General features: G+C 40.6%; 1 protein-coding gene across 10 annotated transcripts in view; it reads left to right on the top strand.

Annotated features, from left to right (window-relative positions):
• Positions 1 to 22,738, top strand: part of atp8b1 (ATPase phospholipid transporting 8B1) — a 178,599-nt gene that overhangs the window by 128,716 nt on the left and 27,145 nt on the right. For 9 of the 10 annotated variants that reach the window (XM_069923989.1, XM_069923995.1, XM_069923988.1 and 6 more), the window contains 8 exons: positions 4,980 to 5,023; positions 6,192 to 6,348; positions 9,283 to 9,471; positions 11,013 to 11,125; positions 12,206 to 12,370; positions 13,096 to 13,164; positions 14,905 to 15,016; positions 18,051 to 18,126. In XM_069923989.1, coding sequence (XP_069780090.1) covers positions 4,980 to 5,023; positions 6,192 to 6,348; positions 9,283 to 9,471; positions 11,013 to 11,125; positions 12,206 to 12,370; positions 13,096 to 13,164; positions 14,905 to 15,016; positions 18,051 to 18,126 — 925 coding nt within the window. The remainder of the gene's footprint in view (positions 1 to 4,979; positions 5,024 to 6,191; positions 6,349 to 9,282; positions 9,472 to 11,012; positions 11,126 to 12,205; positions 12,371 to 13,095; positions 13,165 to 14,904; positions 15,017 to 18,050; positions 18,127 to 22,738) is intronic. The other variant, XM_069923990.1, reaches the window with a different exon arrangement.

Genomic DNA, 22,738 nt, shown 5'->3' with positions numbered 1-22,738 from the left:
TGGCGGTGGTCAGTGGGGCAGGCACCAAGAGAATTCTTTAGGCAGTCCTTGTACCTCTTCTTTGGTACACCTCTGACACGATGGCCAGTGGAGAGCTCGCCATATAACACGATCTTGGGGAGGCGATGGTCCTCCATTCTGGAGACGTGTCCTACCCAGCGCAGTTGGATCTTCAACAGCGTGGATTCGATGCTGTCGGCCTCTGCCATCTCGAGTACTTCGATGTTAGGGATGAAGTCGCTCCAATGAATGTTGAGGATGGAGCGGAGACAACACTGGTGGAAGCGTTCTAGGAGCCACAGGTGATGCCGGTAAAGGACCCATGATTCGGAGCCAAACAGGAGTGTGGGTATGACAATGGCTCTGTATACGCTTATCTTAGTGCGATTTTTCAGTTGGTTGTTTTTCCAGACTCTTTTGTGTAGTCTTCCATAGGCGCTATTTGCCTTGGCGAGTCTGTTGTCTATCTCGTTGTCGATCCTTGCATCCGATGAAATGGTGCAGCCGAGATAGGTAAACTGGTTGACCGTTTTGAGTTTTGTGTGCCCGATGGAGATGTGGGGGGGCTGGTAGTTATGGTGGGGAGCTGGCTGATGGAGGACCTCAGTTTTCTTCAGGCTGACTTCCAGGCCAAACATTTTGGCAGTTTCCACAAAACAGGACGTCAAGCACTGAAGAGCTAGCTCTGAATGGGCAACTAAAGCGGCATCGTCTGCAAAGAGTAGTTCACGGACAAGTTGCTCTTGTGTCTTGGTGTGACCTTTCATGCGCCTCAGATTGAAGAGACTGCCATCCGTGCGGTACCGGATGTAAACAGCGTCTTCATTGTTGAGGTCTTTCATGGCTTGGTTCAGCATCATGCTGAAGAAGATTGAAAAGAGGGTTGGTGCGAGAACGCAGCCTTGCTTCACGCCATTGTTTATGGAGAAGGGTTCAGAGAGCTCATTGCTGTATCTGACCCGACTTTGTTGGTTTTCGTGCAGTTGAATAACCATGTTGAGGAACTTGGGGGGGGCATCCGAGGCGCTCTAGTATTTGCCAAAGCCCTTTCCTGCTCACGGTGTCGAAGGCTTTGGTGAGGTCAACAAAGGTGATGTAGAGCCCTTTGTTTCAATGATCAGGGAAAAATCACTAAGATGCCCCACCACCTCTTGACTCAGTGCAGGCACGACTCTATGCTACAAGGGACACTAATTAAACACTCCCAACCCTTTTTACAGTGCACATCTTACCAACATTTCTCGACCACCCTTCCACATTTCTAGACCTGGAGTGAAGCAGGGTGCTCCCAAGCTGGCAAAGAGAGAGAACAAAGAGTACATGGCACCTTTATAGAGCTGGAGGGACAAGCCCACACCATATATTGGGGGCCAATAGCTCAGTGGCAGGAGGGTTAATCTACTTACAACAGCCAATGGCCCAAGGCCAAATACAGACAGTCTGGATAATGCAGTCCAGGTAATTTACATGTAGCCAACAGCAAGGTGTGCACCAATGGGTGGGGTGGAACCAAACCTTGATTGGCAGCTTCTGTGTCCTCCGTCTAGGTAGGGGGCAGTGCTGTCACATGACAGCTGCAACCCTTCCCAATACAACCATGTCCATGAAATTTTTGAACAACTTTCTGCATTGTTTCAATTTCCCTTTTTTTTAATGAAATATCTAATGTCTGTACCAGCTCCATCTCTGCTGAATCATGCCTGTCCCTTCCTTTGGACTTCATCTTTCATGTTCTTAAACAGTTCCTTTTTTTTGAACCCACACTTGTATCTAACTCCATGAATACCATTTACGCTGCCCTGTATTTTCTTTTTGGAAGTAAGAGATTTCCTTTTAACTGAGTTTTTTTTTGCCAATCTATGTTCTCTGATTCTTGACCATTCTCCCAATGGATACAGTTTATATCTACTCTGCAGACTGTTCTTGGTTTTGAAGTGTCTCCATTTAATATCCTTGCAACCTCCCTATTTCAAAAAAGACCGAGCCTTTTCAGTTTATTCAACAGAAATCCCTCTTTCTTGTGGTTATTCTGGTAACGGCCTTTTGCATTTTCTGTAAGAACTTCACATTGTGTTCAGTTCTAGGCACTGATTTTATAAAATAAGTTTTCATTTGCAATTAATTGGTGGTTTTATTTATTCAACCACATGACAGTACTACCATTCATGGTCCTTTGCAAATTCACTTAAGGCAGTTGCAGTTAGTTGACCATACAGGTTGGACCTGGAGTCAATTCTGGGACAGAGAAGTTCAAGATGACAGATTTCCTGAAAGAGATCAGTGAATTAGATGGGCATTTACTTTGATCCAATGGATTCATGATTACTGTAAAAATCATTAAGGAAAAAACAAATGAAGAGGCCCTTCCACCCATTGCATTCCTGATGGTTAAAAACACTCCCAGATACCCATCTTGGGACTTTGTAAATGCATTACTTTCTCTCCCTCCTGTCTAGGAGGCACCAACCATCCTCTGCATGGTTTTTTTCTTATCTCCCTTCTCATCATTCAGCCAATTAATTTAAATACATGCCTCAGGTATGCTAAGAAAAATGGATGATTTCTGACAGCTCTATTTTAACCATTCACAATTTCATGTACTTCTAATTCTCCCTCAATATTCTGTCTGAAAGATGGCCTCAAATTATCCAATCTTACAGCAATTTTCCAGTCCTGGAAACACACTTGTGCAAATTGACTATACTAGTTTCTCAGGTGCAGCCACATTTTCCCTGTCATCTGATAACCAAGGCTGAACATGTGATGTCAGCTGTGGTTAAATTATTTGCATATGGTTCTTGCATAATGTCACCATACTCGTTTCCTGGGCATTGATTAATTAAAGTAAAAGCACCTCGTAAGGAATATTGCCTTGCCCCACCATTTTTAATCTAAGAACATCAACTCCCTTTTCTTCCTGTGTTGCTCACCTGTTTTGTATTCCCTTGTTTCTACCCCCAGAAGCCATGATGTTACCCTCCTCTCGCTTTCATTCTGTTTTGCCACATTTCTACCTTCTGGGCCTGTATGTCTTAATGTCTCGTGAGTTAAAGCTTTCCTCTTTCAATTTAATGGCTAATTTTTGAATTAAATGCCAATGTTTTCATGCCTACCTAACTAATGCATATCACAAAAAGGAGTAGATCATGTGCTGAATTGCGAGGAACCCCACCCGTAACATGTTTCCAATCACAAAATTCATCAGTTACCCTTTGGTTTCTCCTTCTGCACAATTCAGGATGCAATCCCCCATTTTCCAATGGGCTTTGACTTTTTTTTAATCCAGATCTTGACTGAACTGCATGTTGATTACATATGGGATCACCTCATTGATTCTCCTTGTTAACTCTTAAAGAAAAATGCACTGAAGTTAATGATGCTGTTTAATTAAATAAAAGAAGAACTTTTAAATTCTTCAGTTGCCGTTGTAAGGTACAAGTTTGTCTCTTGATCAATGCACCATACTTTTGTCTGATCATTGAGGATCGTAGCTGCCAGGAAATCAGTTCATCCATAGAAATTAAATAACACCATCTGAAGATTCATCACAACTTCCACACAAATCACAATTTGCTTTTTATTTAAATTTTTTTTTTTAGCTTTCCTTGCTTCTCCTGATATTGTTCCTGTGTTCTTACCAGTCAATGACAGTCAAGAGAACACTTGGCGAGCGATTTAAAATTTCAGTTGTAGTATAACTCCAATTATCCAAAATGGTTGTGACCGGGCCCATTCCAGATGAACAGTTTTTTTGAGAACTGGCCTTTTTTTAAAAAAAAAACAGCCCAGTAACAACAGCAAATCACTTGTAACAGTGTTTATACAACAAACAAGGTAAGGCTTTTTAAGCATTAAAATAAAGTTTAATTCTCAAAAAAAAAATGCTGGCTACTGCTGTTCACTGACACATCCCCACCGAGGTCCCACTTCTGCCTGAGGTCCCCGGTCAAATGGGCTCCGAAAAATTTTTTCAGATAAATGAGGATTTCGTATTTTAAAAATATTAAGAGGATCTCAGAAAATCTGATCATGGATAATCGAAGTTGTACTGTATTTTATTTTTAATGACCTGCTTGAAGTGTATGCTGATTGTTTGTTCCTCCTTCAAGTAGTATTTATGACCTGATCTTTTCACAAATCTTTTTCCTGCTTTCCTTGTCCCTGCATCTGCTGTTCATAAACAGATTGCCCTGCTGGTTCTCTTTGAATGCCATTTTCTATTTGACATTTTGCATCATGTGTAGATTCTATGTTTTTTCCCTCCCCCACCCTACCACAATTGAGTCGCGAGTCCAACTGAAATGAGAGAAAAGACGGATTTACAATTGCATAAGTAGCTTTCACTTAAATGTATCTCAAGCCAATGAAGGACTTTTGAAATGTACGTAGAAGCCACCAATTTGCACTATGTTATGTTATATCATCGCTAAAACGTTAGGATTAACTCCCCAGTTTTGCTCTGAAATCTTTTACCAGCAATTGAGAAGAGGTTGGGCCATCGACTGAATATCCCATCTGAAAGATGGTAACTAAAAGTGTCGTACTGCTTAAAAAATACTGCATTGCATGTCAGCCTAGATTTTTGATTCAAAGTTTCCAGGGTAGGGCTTTAAGTGTCATGGACTAAATCAACCAAGTTGAATCAGAGAGCACTGAAACACACTTTTTGGCCCGTTTAATTCATGCTTACTGTGATTCCTGCCTGTGCTAATCCCTTTTCCTTCCATTAGACCTGTATTGCTTTCCACCTACCCTATGGAGGTAGGTACCTGACCAGATAAAGTTGGACTGGAGTTTTCGATTGTTTGGATACCAAATGCCTAGTCACCAAATAACTACTGCTGTAGCAATATTATAAACTGAGCAAGATGCATTTGAACAATAGAAGGTTATCTTCGAGGATGGTAAATTAGTTCATCTTGCAGAGGACCGCAGAGTTGATCAACATGAAGTTCTAATCCATTTTTCTGCTTCTGCAGGTGAATTGTGTAATGCAGTGGGAGACAAAACTGACAAAGTAGAAGTAAGTCTAATATTTAAAATCAGTTATCTGATGGGGAACAAGTGAAGTTGTGTTGTAAATGCACAATATTGGAGAAACTCGGTGCACTCTATATACCAAAGATAAAGATACACAACCATTGTTTTGGGCTTGAGCCCTTCATCAAGGTATGGACAAAATGGTGGTGGGGAAGGAGCACAGTCCCACAGGCAGGAGGTCATAGGTAGATAAGGGAGGGAGGGCACACCAGCAAACCAAGGGAGGAGGGAGTGGCTCTATGAATAGAGAGTGATGGAGGTGGAAAGCTGAAGGAACAAAGACAAGGGATGGGGTAGAGAGGGAGAATAGGGAAGAGAGGGAGAATAGGGAATAGGCTAGCATAAAGCAGAGAAGTATGCCATCAGGTTGGAGTGTGCTCAGATGGGTGTTGCACAAGATGGCAGTGGAGGAATATTTGAAATGGACAGCATGATATCCTTGGCGAGCACAGTGTATTCTTCAAGTGCCCCATCATCATCCAGCTCAATAAGACTGTCCTTATCTGGTTTAATCTAGACTTTCTGCTGATAAACCTTTTGGCAATACATTTGCGCCTTGCAATCTGGAACATGTAATATTGCAGCATTGTAAAGGCACATCAGCCCACAATGCTGTGCTGACCTATATAGACCCACTCCATAACAATCTTAATTTTTCCAAACCACTCATCCATAACCTATTTTTCTTTCATCCACATGCCTTTCCAAGAGTCTTTTGAATGTTCTTATTGTACCTGCCTCCACGACACCCCACCCCCGCAATGCATTCCAGACAACCCTCCACTCTGAGTAAAAGAAATTTGCTTCTGATATCTCCTGTAAGCTTTCCTCCACTCACCTTAAACAGAGATCCTCTGGTATTTGCTGTCTGACCAAGGTTTGCTCCTCTTGCTCATGTGCATCCAGTTCTTGACATGATAATTGGCCAAATGTTGTTGGATTCCACATACCAATGACGTTAATTCTGACCATTTTCTTTCTTCTTCCACTACTTCTACTGTCAGGTTACTTGACCAACAACCACATGAATGAGTAGAATATCCTCTAGTTAAGCACAGAATAGATGAAAAAAGTGTTCTATTAATTACTGATCATTATTATTGTTACAAATCCTGGAAAAAATAATTAGTTCATTTAAAATGTCTTTGCAGCTTGTGGACTTCAGCTGGAACAGCTATGCTGATGGAAAGCTCAAATTTTATGACCATTATTTGCCTCAACATATCCGTTCAGGAAATGATCCATCAGCAGGAGAATTCTTTAAACTCCTTGCCCTCTGTCATACAGTGATGGTAGAAGATAATAATGGTAAGTAAAAATGCAAAAGTTGTGAAGCTTATTTTGACACTGGAAAATAGCTGTGGCTCTGAATAGGATGTAACCTAGATATATTCGGTTTTCTTTTAATTTGTTATCTAGGTTCTTTATACCATGTTTAATAAAAGATTTGCCCACTAAGTTCACCTTAAAGATTCTGCAATCTGACAGTACCAGTTGGAACAGCAAGATATGCGAGAGGTTAGTCGGCCATGTTCAATGGGGCCATACAGCTCTCCTCTGGGCCACAGATTTCTTTTCATTTCGTATAACATAAATATGTTTTGTTTTCATGTGGTCGGTTGGAGAGAAGTATGGAAGAATTCAAAACATGACTGCTTCACGGTGGGTGGTTCCATAAACTTTCAGTAGAGTCATTGGTGGGGGGTGGTGCTATATCTGGGATAGATGATGTGGATTGAATGCAGTCTGGCCAATGCTCTAACTCTCGTTTTTAAATTCATGGAGTCGGACAGCATGGAAACAGACCCTTTGGCCCAACTCATCCACGTTGCTGACCTGAGGCAGTCCCATTTAGCTCTAACCCCTCTAAAGCTTTTCTATCTATCTTAATTTTTTTAAAATGTTGTGATTGTATTTGCTTCTGCCACTTCCTCCAATAGCTTGTTTCAGATAGCCACCATCAGTGTGGAAAAAGCTACCTCGAGGAAGGGCTCAGGCCAGAAATATCGGTAATCTTCACCTGTGCACACAGCGAGACCTGCTGAGTTCCTCCATCATTTCTGCATTTTTACTACAATCACTCTGTTTGCAAACTTCATTTTTTTTAAAAACTTGCCTCTCGGGTCACTTTTAAATCTTTCCCCTCTTTAAACCTCTTTAAATGCACTTCCCTGCAAAGAAGACAGATTATTTGTCATATCCTTGGGCTTTTTTGTGTTCATCCCTCAGCATCTTACACTGCAGGGGAAAAAGTCCCCTTCCCCCCCATTTTTGGTGTGGTGTCAATGAATCCAGGAGGGAATAGAGTAAATCTATTTGTTGAGGGAGCAGGGGATATTAAAATGATCCAAATAGTTTCCCCTTCAAAAGATTTGAAGAACATTATATAAAACAGATTGGTAAATACAATGAAATGTTGAAACATGTATGCTAAAACTTTTGAACAAGAAGAGTTCTGATTAGTGACCATTGCCATCTAAGGTGGTGTTAAAAGAGTTAAGAGCCAATTGGTTGCAAAATTGGAAAATACTAACTTGTATGTCTTTTTAAATACTGGAACTTTTGAAATAAAAACAATGCTGAAAATGCACAACAGACCCTGATAGCATCTGCAGCAAGGAAGATACAAATACAAGAGAAATACAGTTCATGTCTCAAATCTGCAATCTTTCATCAGAATAGTCTTAAGCTCTAAACCAAATGTGATTTGTTTTGTATAACTGAAGGAGGGATGGAGAGAGCAAAGGGTGGAGTCAGAGAAATTGACTGACACCATGGCAGGTGAGATGGGGACGGTGAAAGTCTGATCTGTCTGAATGAGAAGCAGGTTGAAGATTAATGAAAACAGAAACTAAATGTCAAAGAATTTTTTAAAAACTATGAACCATTAAACAATGCAGATGTTGGAAATCTGAAATTAAAAAAAATGATATTGCTGTAAAAATGTAGCAGGTCATGTGATATCTCTGAAGTTAGAACAGTAGAGGTCACTTGATAAGTTAATAAGCTTTGATCAGAGGGGGCCAGTTTTGAACCAATACCCTTTTGTATTGATTTCCATTAGTTATTCCCTCTGGCTCCCTGTCCCAAGTCCTTCTCTCTCTCTTCCCATCTCTCTGTCTCCTTTTCTCTAGTTTCCTAGCTCCTTCCCTCTCCTGTCAAAGAGCTACCCACTTCCCCTGATCACTTATCAGCTTTTTTTTCCTTGTACCATCCACCTTTTGCCCATTAGCCTGTGCTCCTCTCCACTTCATCCACCTTTGTACTTGGGCACCTGCCTGTTTTTCACTATACCTGACAAAGAACCCAGGGCCAAAATATTGGTTACCCTTTACTTCACATGGATGCTGTGCCACCTCCTGAGTTTCTCCAGCACTATTATCCTCTTGCTTGAATTTTCCTAAAATTTTTGTGAGGTTATTTGCTTTTTTTGAGAAAACAGAGCCAAACTATTTGGATGATAGGGCTGCTTTTAATTTGTTCAGCATTATAAATTGGAGATGCTGGAATATGGAGCAATACACCATCTGCTGGAGGGACTCCAGCAGTGGAAAAGAAAGATGAGCATTTCGGGCCCTGCTCTGATGAAGACTTTCAGTTTGCAATCTTGACCTTTTTTTTCTCTCACTGATGCTGCTTGACCTCCCAACAGATTGTATGTTGTTATTGAGTTAGTTGGATTGGATTTGTCATGTTGTTGTGAAGGGGACGTGCTTGAGAAATGTCCACGTTGTTGCTTAGATACCAGCTTTGCAACTGTAGAGGAATAGCTTGGCTGGAGGCATCAGTCATCTTTGACTGATGGAAGTAGTATGAATACATTGTATTGTTCCATAAGTATAATATTTTTATGATAAAGACAAATCTTTTAGGGGGGGATGGGCAATTTTGTGCAAAATTAGTTGACGTTGAGCATTTTTAGAGTTAACCCTTACCTGGCTCTGTTATCAGGTCCACTCATTGCATCAGTAGTTACATTAACATTTTATGGTTCACCCTCTCACTAAACTGGAAGTCAGGAAGTTTAAATTTAAGGCTTAGTCATCACAAGTATAACACAATTTTTCATGTCCATGAATTGCCAGTTTATTGCTATCCTGGTATTAAGCTCTTCATTGCATCAATCAAATTAACAATTTAATGATTGGCCTCTTTTCAAGTAAGCAGTAACATGGGAGACATGATGTACACATTTCATTCCAGTGGGGTTGAATTACATTTTCTTTTTTCCTCTATGAACAGGACAAATTGTATATCAAGCAGCTTCTCCAGATGAAGGAGCCCTTGTGACAGCAGCCAGGAATTTTGGATTTGCCTTTCTTTCACGTACACAAAGTGCCATCACAATAAGTGAACTGGGTGTAAAAAGGACATATGAAGTGCTTGCCATTTTAGATTTCAACAGCGACAGGAAACGAATGTCCATCATTTGTACGTAATGACTATTTTATAGTTAACTGGTCCATTCATCAGCATTGCTCATTTGGACATCTTCTATGTACATTAAAGAACTGTACAGCATCCTACTAGTTGCTAAAATGGGTGATTGTTTTTCCATCTCTGCCTCTTATCTTGTACTACAACTCCTGTTGTTTTTTTTATGTCCAAAAATGAGTCAGGAAACGCGGAGAATTCTTCAGAAAGGTTTAAGCCTTTATTTGCAAACAAAAGCTGAGACAAATCAAAGCCTGGACTCTGAAATGCCTGTTGATATGAGACACTGCCCTTTTTTTAATACTGATTTTGAGTTACTTATCATTGTTCGACTTTGATGTTTTGTACCAATTAGATCATCCTGGGTTCATTTCTTGGTCATGGTACTCATCACTTCTCCTTGAGCTACACTTCTTGTAACCGGCCTGTTTCAGAATAAATCACTCGCCACTATGGATCCCCCATCCTCATCCTGTCTAACTTCTATCTGATTTCCTGTTACTCCCCTGATCTTCTTCTTCTGGTGCCTGTAACTGCTATAATTTTCTTAGATTTGAATGTATGACTTTGATGTTTTCTCTCTGGAGTTGTGTTTTAAAGTTAGCAGGCTTTGGAGTCAGCAAATTCTACACTTAATATAATCAGCCAACTTTTCTACATACTGTTGCTGTTACTTCATTACATGAATATTTTCCATAAACAGTGTAGTTGAAGAACATAGTAAATTGTTACATAGTAATGGATTAATAAATACATAATGAATAGTACATAGGTATATTTTCCATACTCCCTACTCATTCAGTGTTGTCTCTGTACTTGCCATTCTTTTCCTCTCTAATCCCACAACAGATTTGAATTTCTAGATAGATGCTGATTGGTTTGTGATATTGTTTTCCCATGGCTCTTTTTTTTCCCTCACTCATAAATCTCCTTTCCCCCTTTATTGGTGTAGGAATAACAAGTTCTGCTCAGTTCCCCAGAGTTCTTTTTTTCAAATCCATTCACTCTTTCCGCAGTTTTTTTAAGTCTTTTTAAAACATCCGAACAAACTCTGGCAAAAGTTTCATTTTTATTTTCTCTCTCCTCATGTGGAAATATCAAAAGCTAGTGATGAAAATCAAGCAAGTCCTAATACTGGGCATCTGAAATAAAAACTCTCATCAGATTAGGCAACGTCAGGAGAAAGAATTGATATTGAACTGTTTGAGAGGCTTTTCTGTTTGCTGAAAACTTGCATTTTGGGGTGTGGGTTTGGAATTTTGAACTGATATTAAACCAGAGGTGCAACTGTTCATGAGGAAATGAATTGATCAATATATTTCCAAGAAATAAGTCAATACATAAAGTTTGGAAAAGGAAGTAGGGTTCTACCATTCAAGTTATTTCTGAAATGGACCATAAATAAACTATAGGGAAACCTATTTGATATTAAGAAGATAGTCGATTTAATCAATAAAATTAAACTTTGCATTATATCTCCATCTTAAATGGTTTGAAATTTGTTTTGCTTCATGTGACAAATTGTTGTATTCTCACAGTGAGAGAACCAGAAGGTAAAATCAAACTCTACTGTAAAGGTGCTGATACAGTGATTTATGAGCGATTGCATCCAGAAAACACAATCAAAGAATGTACAGAAGAAGCTTTGAAGGTGAAGCAAATGGAGGTTTTTTTTTTGCAACAATATTCACTCACTTCTATTTATTTCTTCAAAGGGTGTCACAAACTAAGGGATGATTGTATGTGAATAACTGTAGATTTAATTTTTTTGTAACCGTTTATTTCTTGGTCTAAGTTGGAAGGTTGCTCAGTTTTTTTTTAGACAATTGAATTTGCTAATGTGCTTGATATTGGAGTTAATGATATCTAATCACCTCTTGCTTGCAAAGTATTTAGGTATAAACTAATTTTATAAATTATGACAGTAAAATTATGTTGAGATAAAACATGTATTTGTTCATGCTTGACTTTTTCAAGAAGTAATGAATAGCCATTAAAACTCCTACTGTAAAAAGGAGTTATCCTAGGTAATGTCTTGGGGAACATCATTTGATTTGACTCCACTTATATCATAGTTTTAATATACAAGTGGCCTAGTAATATCCAGGACCACAGCATACTCTGTGTACTGAGTTCTGCATCATCTATTGGCCTGTCCTGCAGATTCTCTCCCTTCTTCTTGATGCACAGGAGGTTATCCCTTCTTACTTCAGTCTCAATGAAGGGTTCCAACCCAAAATTTAGATTAGCCACTTCTACCCATGGATGCCACCTCACTTGTTGAATTTAGATTAGCCACTTCTACCCATGGATGCCACCTCACTTGTTGAGTTACTCCAGCTCTATTTTCTCAAGGTTTTAACAACAATGATTTTTCTGTCTCTCTGCACTAAGTTTCTGTTCATTTGGGAAAATCATTTTCACTCAACATGATGCTTAGAGTAGGTAAATGTTTTGAAACCGAATGTTGTTGTTACTGCTCATGGGCAACTACAGACATTCAGACAAGCTGGTTGAACCGTATCCATCTGGCAGTGTGGCTTATAAACAAAATAACGGGCACATGCACCAAGTGTGCTAGTTTGAAGCAGAGTTAATCGTGGATGATATAGCCTCTCTTCTTACTGCTGCCATCTCTGCTGTTGGTGTTTGGGTCCTTTGGCTTAGTCTGCTGAACATATACATTTTTTGTTTTAAAAGAACACAATATTAATTGAACTATGTTTCATAGGAATTTGCCAATGAGACACTTAGAACTTTGTGTCTGTCATACAAGGAAATCAGTGAAGGTGAATTCACAAAATGGAATATCAAGTTTAAAGCTGCCAGCGTTTCTACACATAACCGTGAAGCAGCACTTGATAAAGTCTATGAAGAAATAGAGAAGAATTTATTGGTAATTATAGTTTATTTTGAATTGGTCAAACTGGCTTATTGCCCAGCCCCTCCCTGCTGTGTTTAAAATGGTGCAAAGCCAGCAGTTCCACTAAGGAATGCTGACAGTTAATCCACATGGCTGATGGCAAATTAGGGAATCACAAACGAATGTGCATGAATGTTTTACTCCCAGTATTCCTTGCAATTGGTATTTTGATGACATTCTTACATTGGCTTCTTTAGTAATAGGAAGAAAAGTTTGAAGCAACTTGAGGCATTTAATTATTTTAAGAATTTTTTTTTCTTTAAATTTCAGAGATATTTTAGTGTTAATAAATTTTTAACATGTTTAATTTCTAATAATTCATCAATGCTTCTGCATATCCTTGTGCACTTGCAATCATTCAAGCTGCGACACATCTTCGGGTATTAACCATCTCACAACCCTTTTTTCGGGGGAGGGGGGGTCAGTGGAATTCCAGGAGAATATTATTGGTTATACATTAAAACCTGCCTCCTTGAGAAAGATCTCGAGGGTATTTACTCAATGTGAGGTTTAAAAAGTGCACAACTATATGCAGATCAGATTTTTTAGGGTAATTATGAGCTTTTGTATTGAAAGTTAGCTTTCCTTCTCATCTTGATTATATTTGGAATCTCGATTCATTAACATTAAGAAGTCTGCAGAAACAATAAATTGATTAAACTCCAAATGTGATTTTTTTTTTAACCTCATCATTTAAGTTGTATCAAGGTTTAGAGTACTCCTTTCAGGCTGGAAGATCGGCAGAAATCTCCCCCAAGAAAACTCTGGCAAGTACCCAGTGATAAATTTAAAGTTTCTGGGGACTTGCTTCCTCAGGTGAAATATTCTGTAGGGATGTTTGAGACTCAGAACCTGAAGTCAGATGTGTCAGTGAGTTGAGTAAAGGCAACTGTGGTAGCATGAGAAAGGAGCTGGCCAAAAATGACCCTGGTAGAGAGCTGGCAACTACGGTAACATGAGAGAGGAGCTGGCCAAAGGTGACCCTGGTATCGAAAATGGTGAAGTAATATTGGGAGGAGTTTCTGGGGGAAAATAAATAAGAAACAGAGTAGATTCATCCCAAAGTACAATTTTTGTAAAGGTTCAGGCAGCCATGGGTGACCAGGGAAGTTAAAGAGCAAAAAAAAATTAAAGAAAGGGTGTGCAATATTGCAAAAATATGTGGAAAGCCAGAAGGCTTAAAAACCAATAGAAGGCAATTTTTTTTTTAAATTGAGGGGAGGTCCAAAGGATTTTAGGAGTCCTTATGCAGAATTTCCCTGAAGGTTAACTTGCAGATTGAGTTGGAAGAAAGGAAGGCAAATGGAAATATTAGCATTAATTTTGTAAGGACTGGATTATAAAAGCACCAATGTAATGCTGAGGCTTTGTAAAAGGTGTTGGTCAAACAACATTTTGAGCATTGTGAGTAATGCTTGAGCCCCATATCTGAGGAAGAAGAGGGTTGGAGAGGGTCTAGTGGGACTTTTTGAGAATGATTCCCAAGATGAGAGGGATAATGTATGAGGAGGCTTAATCAAACTGGGTTGGAAAGTTCCAAGTGACATCATGACATCACAATGTAATTATGTCATTTGGAACATGCGGGGTTTTAAAAAGCTGTGCCTGACTGTTTGAGTAAATGACTTCAACGAGTCCAAGTCGGATCATTTTCTGTTCTTCATTTCACACTGCAACACAGTTGATACAGGGAGCATTTGATGGCTCCAGGCCTGTGCTCGTGAGAGTTTAAAAGGATGAGGGAGGATCTCATTGAAATATTGAAAGAGTCAGAGTGGACGTGGAGATGTGTCCAGTGGTTGGAGAGTCTAGGACCAAATAAATGGACATTCCTTGATGAGAGATTACTTGAAATTTCTTCAGTCAGAGGGTGGTGAATCTGGAATTTATTGCTACAGATGGATGTGGAGGCCAAGTCATTGGGTGTATTTAAAGCAGAGGTTGTTAGGTTCTTGATTAGCAATCAACTGTCAAAGGTGATGGAGAGAAGGCAGGAAAATGGGGTTGAAAGAAAGAATACATTAGTCATGATTTGAATGACATCAGTTTTGTGCCAAATGGCTGAATTCTGCTCCATTTTTTGATAATCTTGGTTGTAAAAATTTTGGATCTGAAGAATCACCATGTGTGGAATAGACTAGTTGGGGTTGAACTGAGAACTGGGATTGAATGAATGGGGTAAATAGTTTTATGGGTTGTATTAAGGAAATAGGCCATGTGAGTAAACCATTGGAGAAACCTAGAAGAGTTGTCTTTATCTGAAAGTGATTTGATTATAGAACCTGCCACCAAATGGCAAATTTGAAGTGAATGACCCAAATATTTCAGTTGGGATCCAGATAAATATTAAAGAATGTGCTGATGTGTTCAGACAAAGCTGGATGGAATACTAAGGTGATTGAATGCTTGTTACTATACAATTTTAAGTTTTGCATATTTGTATATTTATAATGTTTGAGTTTTTCAAATACGACCTTCATATCTGGTATTCACCTTATCTCTTCCAGCTTCTTGGAGCAACTGCAATAGAGGATAAGCTGCAAGATGGTGTTCCCGAGACCATTGAGACTCTTAAAAAGGGAGATATTAAAATATGGGTCTTAACAGGTGACAAAAAAGGTAACTGCACATGGCAATTACGCTTCCATCGTGATTATTTTAATTGTTACGAGTCCAAAGGACCCCAAAACCCAGCAGCAACAGATGTTCATCACGGCAAGTAGTTACTTAAACAAAAGTTGTTTTTGATTATCATTAAATATGAAAACAGAATCAAATTTTAACTTTTAACTATTAACTTAATTAGCCCAACTTAATCCCCTTCTAAATGTTTACTGCTCAGGAAGGTTCTTGTAGGGTTTGCAGAGAGAGATTTGAGATTTGTTGTTGCAGGATTTCCACAACTGTCACCTCAATGTCTTGCTGATGAATCTTGCCCCATCAGGGTTCTCCACATGATAACCTCTTTTTTTCAGGCTATCACAGAGTTCCTTTCTCTACGTCTTATTCCAAGATAGATGGCACTTCTAGCTATCTGCCTCCCTAGAGCTTCTGTTTCAGTTCCAACAAGCTTCTCCTGGCTTGTTACAGCTTTCTGTGTCACGCACAATCCAAGACTCCCTTCTATCTCTCTACCTGAGATTCAGACCTCCCAGCAGCATGTCCTTTTCTCTCTCTCACTTGCAAAACCACCGACCTTCTCCAGCAAACAATAAGAGTTATTCTTCTAGTCCATCTGTTGTTTTAGGTAAACAATAATTGAGTGAACACTTTGCAGAGAGGTCAAATGCCTTGCAAAAAAGTCCAAAACAGACAACCTGGCTCTGGTTGTTCTTCCAAGAAATGAATGGTTGACCATTCATTTCATGACATCATTTCAATTAGCACCTACTTGTGAAATGTGCGTAGCATTCTCCATAGTTTCTGTAAAGTCACTGAATATGAATTCTTCAGTATTTCAAATAAGATCTGTTTTAAAGTGTGTGTATGTATGTAACCTTCTCTAATTTTACCAATTTATCTTCCAAAAACATTCCCAAATATTCCATCACATAATTCCACATTGAATATTAGAAATTTGTAACTCTGGTAAGTAATTTAGGTTTTGTTTCAAATTGGGAAATGAGTGGCTTGGGTTGAATTTGAACACCTGAATGTAATTTTTGTTATTCAGCGTGTTTCATTCCTGTTCTGTTTCAACCAAACAGTAATTAGTGCTAGACTCAACCTTGTCTAGTTCCAACCCTATCCACCCATCAGGGACTGGAACCCACCCAGATTTGTATTGTGCCATTAATATTGGAAATATCATTCTCGTCCAAGGCTTTTTCGATAGCATGTGACAATTTGGGCACCAAGTAGTTTTACATTTGCAAATGTGATCCCACTTTCTAAAAGTAATGCCTGTTTCTAAGCAACCAAGAATTAAGAAATCTCCTGTTCCAGCTATCTGCAAATGTGTGGGAGAAACTCAGCAGGTTAATCAACATCCTTTGGAATTTTCAGGCAAGCAACCTTTCGGGCCCATTGTCAAGATACAAGCAAAAGCAAGCAGGTGCTTAAATAAAAAGGCGGGAAGAGAGGAGGGAGGAAGTTACAGGGGAGCAGCACAGGCTAACAAGTAAGAGGTCAGAGATAGATACAGGTGGGAGTGTAGAAGAATTGAGGAGTGGTGGTAGGGGAAGATGGTAGCTGTCTCATAGGAGAGGGAGGGGAAGGAGCAGGGAGATGGCAGAATAAGGAAAGATTTACCATCTATGTTAATCCTGTCTGGTTAGAAAGTGCCCAGACAGAATATAAGGTGTTGTTCAGCTATCTCCATATTTAAATTTAGATATGCAGCACAGTTACAGGCTTTCTTGGCCCACGTGCACGTGCTGCACAATTACACTCGATTAACCTACAACCCCTGGTATCTTTTAAATGAATTAGTATATTTTTAAATGATGGGAGTAAACTGGAGCCCCTGGAGAAAACCCACACAGACATGAGAATATGCAAACTCCTTACAAAAGCACGGGATGCAAATCCAAATTGCTGGCGCTGTAACAGCGTTGTACTAACCGTGCTGCCCATTACTTTTCCATTTTGACAACAAAATTCCCACTTATCCAAAATTGACGTGGTTTTGGGATGTGAACAGATTTAATCTAACTTCCATCAGCACAGTTATAGGCCCTTCTGGCCCCCAAGCCTGTGCTACCCAAATAAAACCAGAGCACCTGGAGCAGACTCGGAGATCATACAAGAACCTTGCACACGTCGTCAAATCTGAACTAGTTGCGCTAACCATGCCACCCAAATTGAAATTGAATCAAAGTTGAAGATGCCTTGATCAGGAAATAAATTCTAACAAGCTCTTTGTGGAATTTTAGCCTCTTGTACAATTATTTTTATTATTTATAATTTTTATTATTTATAATTATTTTTATTATTTATAATTTGGTGTGTGTGAAACTGCAATCCTGACAAAAAAAAGTTCAAAATTAAATAACCCATCATGGCACTGAAATGCTTCTTGAGATTTAAATCGTGGCCCTTGAAGGCACATTTGGAAATTGATTTACTTTCACTTGGAGCCATGACTTCAAGTCATGGTTTTACAGCACAGATATAGGCCCATCAGGCTCAACTTGTCCATGCTGACCAAGATGTCTTCCTATCTCGGTCCCATTTTTTGTCTGTGTTTGGCCCACATTTCTATGGAACATCCATGTTCCTGTCCAAATATTTTTCAAATGTTCCAATTCTACCCACTTCTACCACTTATCTGGCAGTTTGTTCCGTGTACTCACCTTAAATCCATGCCCTCTCAGTTTAGACACTCCTACCCTGGGGAAAATACTTCTATCAATGCCCCTCATGATTTTATAAACCTTGATAAGGAACCCCTCAGCCTCTCATTTCAGAAAGAAAAACCCCACCTGTTGCTTGAGTCCCAGTAACATCCTTGTGAATCTTTTCTGTACCTTTTCAATTTAATAACATCTTTCTTGTGGTTAGGTGACCAGAACTTGTAACAAATATAACTGAATTCTTTGAAAATGGAAAAGAGTAACAAAAACTGCAAGTTTTATGTTTCTCGCAGTTGCATGTTCTCTAATGTTTTCACTGAGGAAAGGTTCTTTTCTAATGAAAGATTTATTCCAAACAGAAACAGCTGAAAACATTGGTTTTTCCTGTCAATTGCTAACAAATGAAATGACCATTTATGATGGGGAGGAAATTAAGTAAGTATATTTTTACTTTTTAAAAGTAAAATATCAAGAAATTATACCCATTCACAGTTCATGTTCTCTTCAATAATCCATGGAGTTGAGGATAACTTACTTCCATTCCAGTTCCAAGATGATTAAGACCTGTAGACTTTGCTCTAGCTTGACAAGGAGGTGCTCATGGGACAAATGGATGTATAGTTTGGAAAATCATGTGCTCCTTCTGCCATTTATAATGGGCTCCTGTGAGATCCCAACAATTGGACTCTGGATTCTCAATTAACCAATCACAAGCAAAGAAGATAAATTCTTTGAAGGAGACTTGAAATTTTCCTCTGGTTGCATCGTAATTTCCTGCCACAAAGTAACTCTGGAGAATCATGGAATCTTGCAGCACAGACACAGGTTCTTTAGCCAAATTCGTCCCTGCTGACCAAGATACGTACCGAAAATAATCCCATTTGCCAGTATGCAGCCCATATCCCTCCAAATCCTTTCTATCCATGGACCTGTCATACAAATTTTGCAAATGTATGTACCTCCATTGCTTACTCTGGCAGCATGCTCCATGCTCTGAGAACATTTTAGGAGTCTGGAGTTGGGCAGATGATCCATTGATACCAATAGAGTGTTGCCTATGTTGGCATATTGACTTGGAGAGGATGTTAAGAAGCAAAACATGAAAATATGTAGACTCTGTGGTTTTCTATTTAATTTTTCACTCTGTGAACCATATCAACCAAAATATATACAAACGTTTCTAATTAAATATAACAAAAATATAATTTTTGTTCTCCCATTTTTCCCCCTACCCTCCCTCCTCCCTTCCCACCCTCCCTCCAAAACTAATTAATATTCAACATATACAATACAATAAGACCATGAAACAATGTCTTCACACAATGAAAACTAAACAAGAAAAATGCGTCATCTGTTATTACACACTGAATCAAATCGTTTTGCCTTATTATCATTTTAGCGGGGTGGATGTCCGAGGCAAACTCTCTCTGTTATGTTCCAAGTGTGGTTCCTAATTTTGTTCAAATAATGTGACTTTATTTTAGACTCTGTGGTTGAAGTAAAAACAGAATCCTCGAGAAACTTGACAGGTCAAACGGTGTATTTTATACAAGTTTAAAAATACATAACCGATGTTTTGGGCTTGAGCCCTTCAAGGTATGGAGAGGATGTTGTGGTTTGCTTACCCTGAGAAGATGAACGGTATTTGCCAAGACAGTGCTGTTGATTCTTTTCCAATGCTTTGAGGTATCTGCTGTAGGAACATCCTGTCTCAGAGGCATGGTGGATTTCAAGAATCCTGCTGTCCTGGAAACCATGTGTTTTGTTCTGGGTTTGAAGAATTAATTGATGTCTGAGTTGAGAAGTGACCCTGGAGATGTAGGATGTGCTCTGAATTTTCTAGAACTTTGTCATGCACCTTTAGTTGGTGTGGTACCATCCAGCAGGTATAACTTGGGCAGAGGACTTGTTTCTGTAAATGCTCAGTGCAAGGGGCATCCTCTCACATGCTTCAGTGAATAAATCTTCAATGACTTAGTCCAAAGTCTCTGGATGTGCATGCACAAATGTTATCCACGTCCTATAGCTTAATAACTGAAGTTGGAGTGACCTTGTATCTGGAGTAGTGGTGTTGCAAATTGAATAATTTAACTTCATTCCCGAAGATTATCTGCATTTTTGGTCCAAAACATTTTGGAGGTGAAGTGCATTGTTTTAATCACAATGGAAGTAAAATTTTGTGGTGATGCTATAACCTTGTTTGTCATCGCTCTGCACTGAAATTGGTTAAAATCATGAAGAAAACATGGATTGGAGGTGATTATCTGTGTCTACAGTTATCTTGAGCATTGGATCAATACTTCACTGTTTCAAGTCAGTTGAATAGCTGATGCAGAAGAGCCCTGAACATGTTTGTTGGCATATGTGTGTTCGAAATTCTTGCTTGCTGGAGTAAAACTGGTACCGTGCAATAAGAAAATCAACTCCAGTATACATGCATTAAATTATTGCAACTGTTCTTGAATCTCAAGGTACTGGACATCAGGCTTTTATACTCTCTTACTGAAGCAAGCGGCAAGAAGAGTTTGTAGCCAGAGTGATTGTGGGGCGGAGGGTCCTTCATGATGTTGGCTGCCCTTTTGAGGCTGTACCTCACATGGATGTCTTCATTTGATAGGAGGTCAGCATCTGTGATGAACTTGGCTATTTTTGCTGTCTTCTGCAGCCTTTTGCATTCCTGGGCACTACATCAGGCTGCGACACAATTAGTATACATTCCACAAATCATTTGTTAGAATCTCAAACGTTCTTCCATTCTTGAACATGATGTTCAGAATCTTGAATGTCAGGATTCCCATGGGTTGCTCCACCTTGGACTTGACCTGAATTTCACCTGAGAACTCAAATGCTCAAGAATTGATAGGCCTGACTTGAGAGAGATATGACAGGCAAGAAACTAGCAGCATGCCAGAAGTGGAATACTTTCTCTGTATCTGTGTCCCGCTAACAGGGCCTTGTCTGGCATTTCAGCAACTACCCCTCCCCAATCTCCCCAACTACCCCTCCCCAATCTCCCCAACTACCCCTCCCCAATCTCCCCAACTACCCCTCCCCAATCTCCCCAACTACCCCTCCCCAATCTCCCCAACTACCCCTCCCCAATCTCCCCAACTACCCCTCCCCAATCTCCCCAACTACCCCTCCCCAATCTCCCCAACTACCCCTCTCCAATCTCCCCAACTACCCCTCCCCAATCTCCCCAACTACCCCTCTCCAATCTCCCCAACTACCCCTCCCCAATCTCCCCAACTACCCCTCCCCAATCTCCCCAACTACCCCTCCCCAATCTCCCCAACTACCCCTCCCCAATCTCCCCAACTACCCCTCCCCAATCTCCCCAACTACCCCTCTCCAATCTCCCCAACTACCCCTCCCCAATCTCCCCAACTACCCCTCCCCAATCTCCCCAACTACCCCTCCCCAATCTCCCCAACTACCCCTCTCCAATCTCCCCAACTACCCCTCCCCAATCTCCCCAACTACCCCTCCCCAATCTCCCCAACTACCCCTCCCCAATCTCCCCAACTACCCCTCCCCAATCTCCCCAACTACCCCTCCCCAATCTCCCCAACTACCCCTCCCCAATCTCCCCAACTACCCCTCCCCAATCTCCCCAACTACCCCTCCCCAATCTCCCCAACTACCCCTCCCCAATCTCCCCAACTACCCCTCCCCAATCTCCCCAACTACCCCTCCCCAATCTCCCCAACTACCCCTCCCCAATCTCCCCAACTACCCCTCCCCAATCTCCCCAACTACCCCTCCCCAATCTCCCCAACTACCCCTCCCCAATCTCCCCAACTACCCCTCCCCAATCTCCCCAACTACCCCTCCCCAATCTCCCCAACTACCCCTCCCCAATCTCCCCAACTACCCCTCCCCAATCTCCCCAACTACCCCTCCCCAATCTCCCCAACTACCCCTCCCCAATCTCCCCAACTACCCCTCCCCAATCTCCCCAACTACCCCTCCCCAATCTCCCCAACTACCCCTCCCCAATCTCCCCAACTACCCCTCCCCAATCTCCCCAACTACCCCTCCCCAATCTCCCCAACTACCCCTCCCCAATCTCCCCAACTACCCCTCCCCAATCTCCCCAACTACCCCTCCCCAATCTCCCCAACTACCCCTCCCCAATCTCCCCAACTACCCCTCCCCAATCTCCCCAACTACCCCTCCCCAATCTCCCCAACTACCCCTCCCCAATCTCCCCAACTACCCCTCCCCAATCTCCCCAACTACCCCTCCCCAATCTCCCCAACTACCCCTCCCCAATCTCCCCAACTACCCCTCCCCAATCTCCCCAACTACCCCTCCCCAATCTCCCCAACTACCCCTCCCCAATCTCCCACTCTGTGGCATTTTGAAAAAGGGGGAAAGTCCATGATAAATCTCAACTTCAATGGAGGAGGTTGGAGAAGATACAATTCTCTGGTAAGGTGAGACTGGCAAATAGAGAGCCTCTAAGGTTAAGTGCTTGGGGTATGGCCTTATTGTGACCAACAAAGAGGCAAGCACAGTGTGTAATTATAACAAAGCTTATCCAGACTCTATTATCTCTTCTCTCTAGCTAGAAATTGCAAAGATGCTGCAAACCTTATGTACGGTAGTTACTGATGAACATTGGATTTATCGCAGTCTAATCTGTTATGATACGTTCATCATCCAGGCCCCAAAACAATAATGGTAAATAGAAACATGGATGCATGAAAACCAAAGTTGTGTGCCTCAAGATTCCTGCATAGATTTTTCTCAAACAGCACCTTTGGCAGCTTCCTCAATTAGAATTATCAATGGCCTTCTCTGCCAGGGAATAGAATGGTTTGGTGAGAATTGCCATGGGCTAACTAATGGCAAATTACAAGGTTTCTCAGACTGTATTCCTCACATCTCTGGAGAAGATAAAACTTTATGCAGGTACCTGAAGACCACATTCCAGCTGAAATACTTAATCTAAAGAGCACTTGCTGGGTGATAGAGTCCCAGAAGCCCAGTGAGTCACTTTCAACCTTGAGCATGAAGCTTATTCACCATGTTTTGAGCCATC

Source organism: Narcine bancroftii, chromosome 3, assembly GCF_036971445.1.
Source record: "Narcine bancroftii isolate sNarBan1 chromosome 3, sNarBan1.hap1, whole genome shotgun sequence".
In the NCBI taxonomy this organism is placed as follows: Eukaryota; Metazoa; Chordata; class Chondrichthyes; order Torpediniformes; family Narcinidae; genus Narcine; species Narcine bancroftii.
Note: the sequence above shows the minus strand (reverse complement) of the source record. Positions and strands in the feature narration are given on the sequence as shown.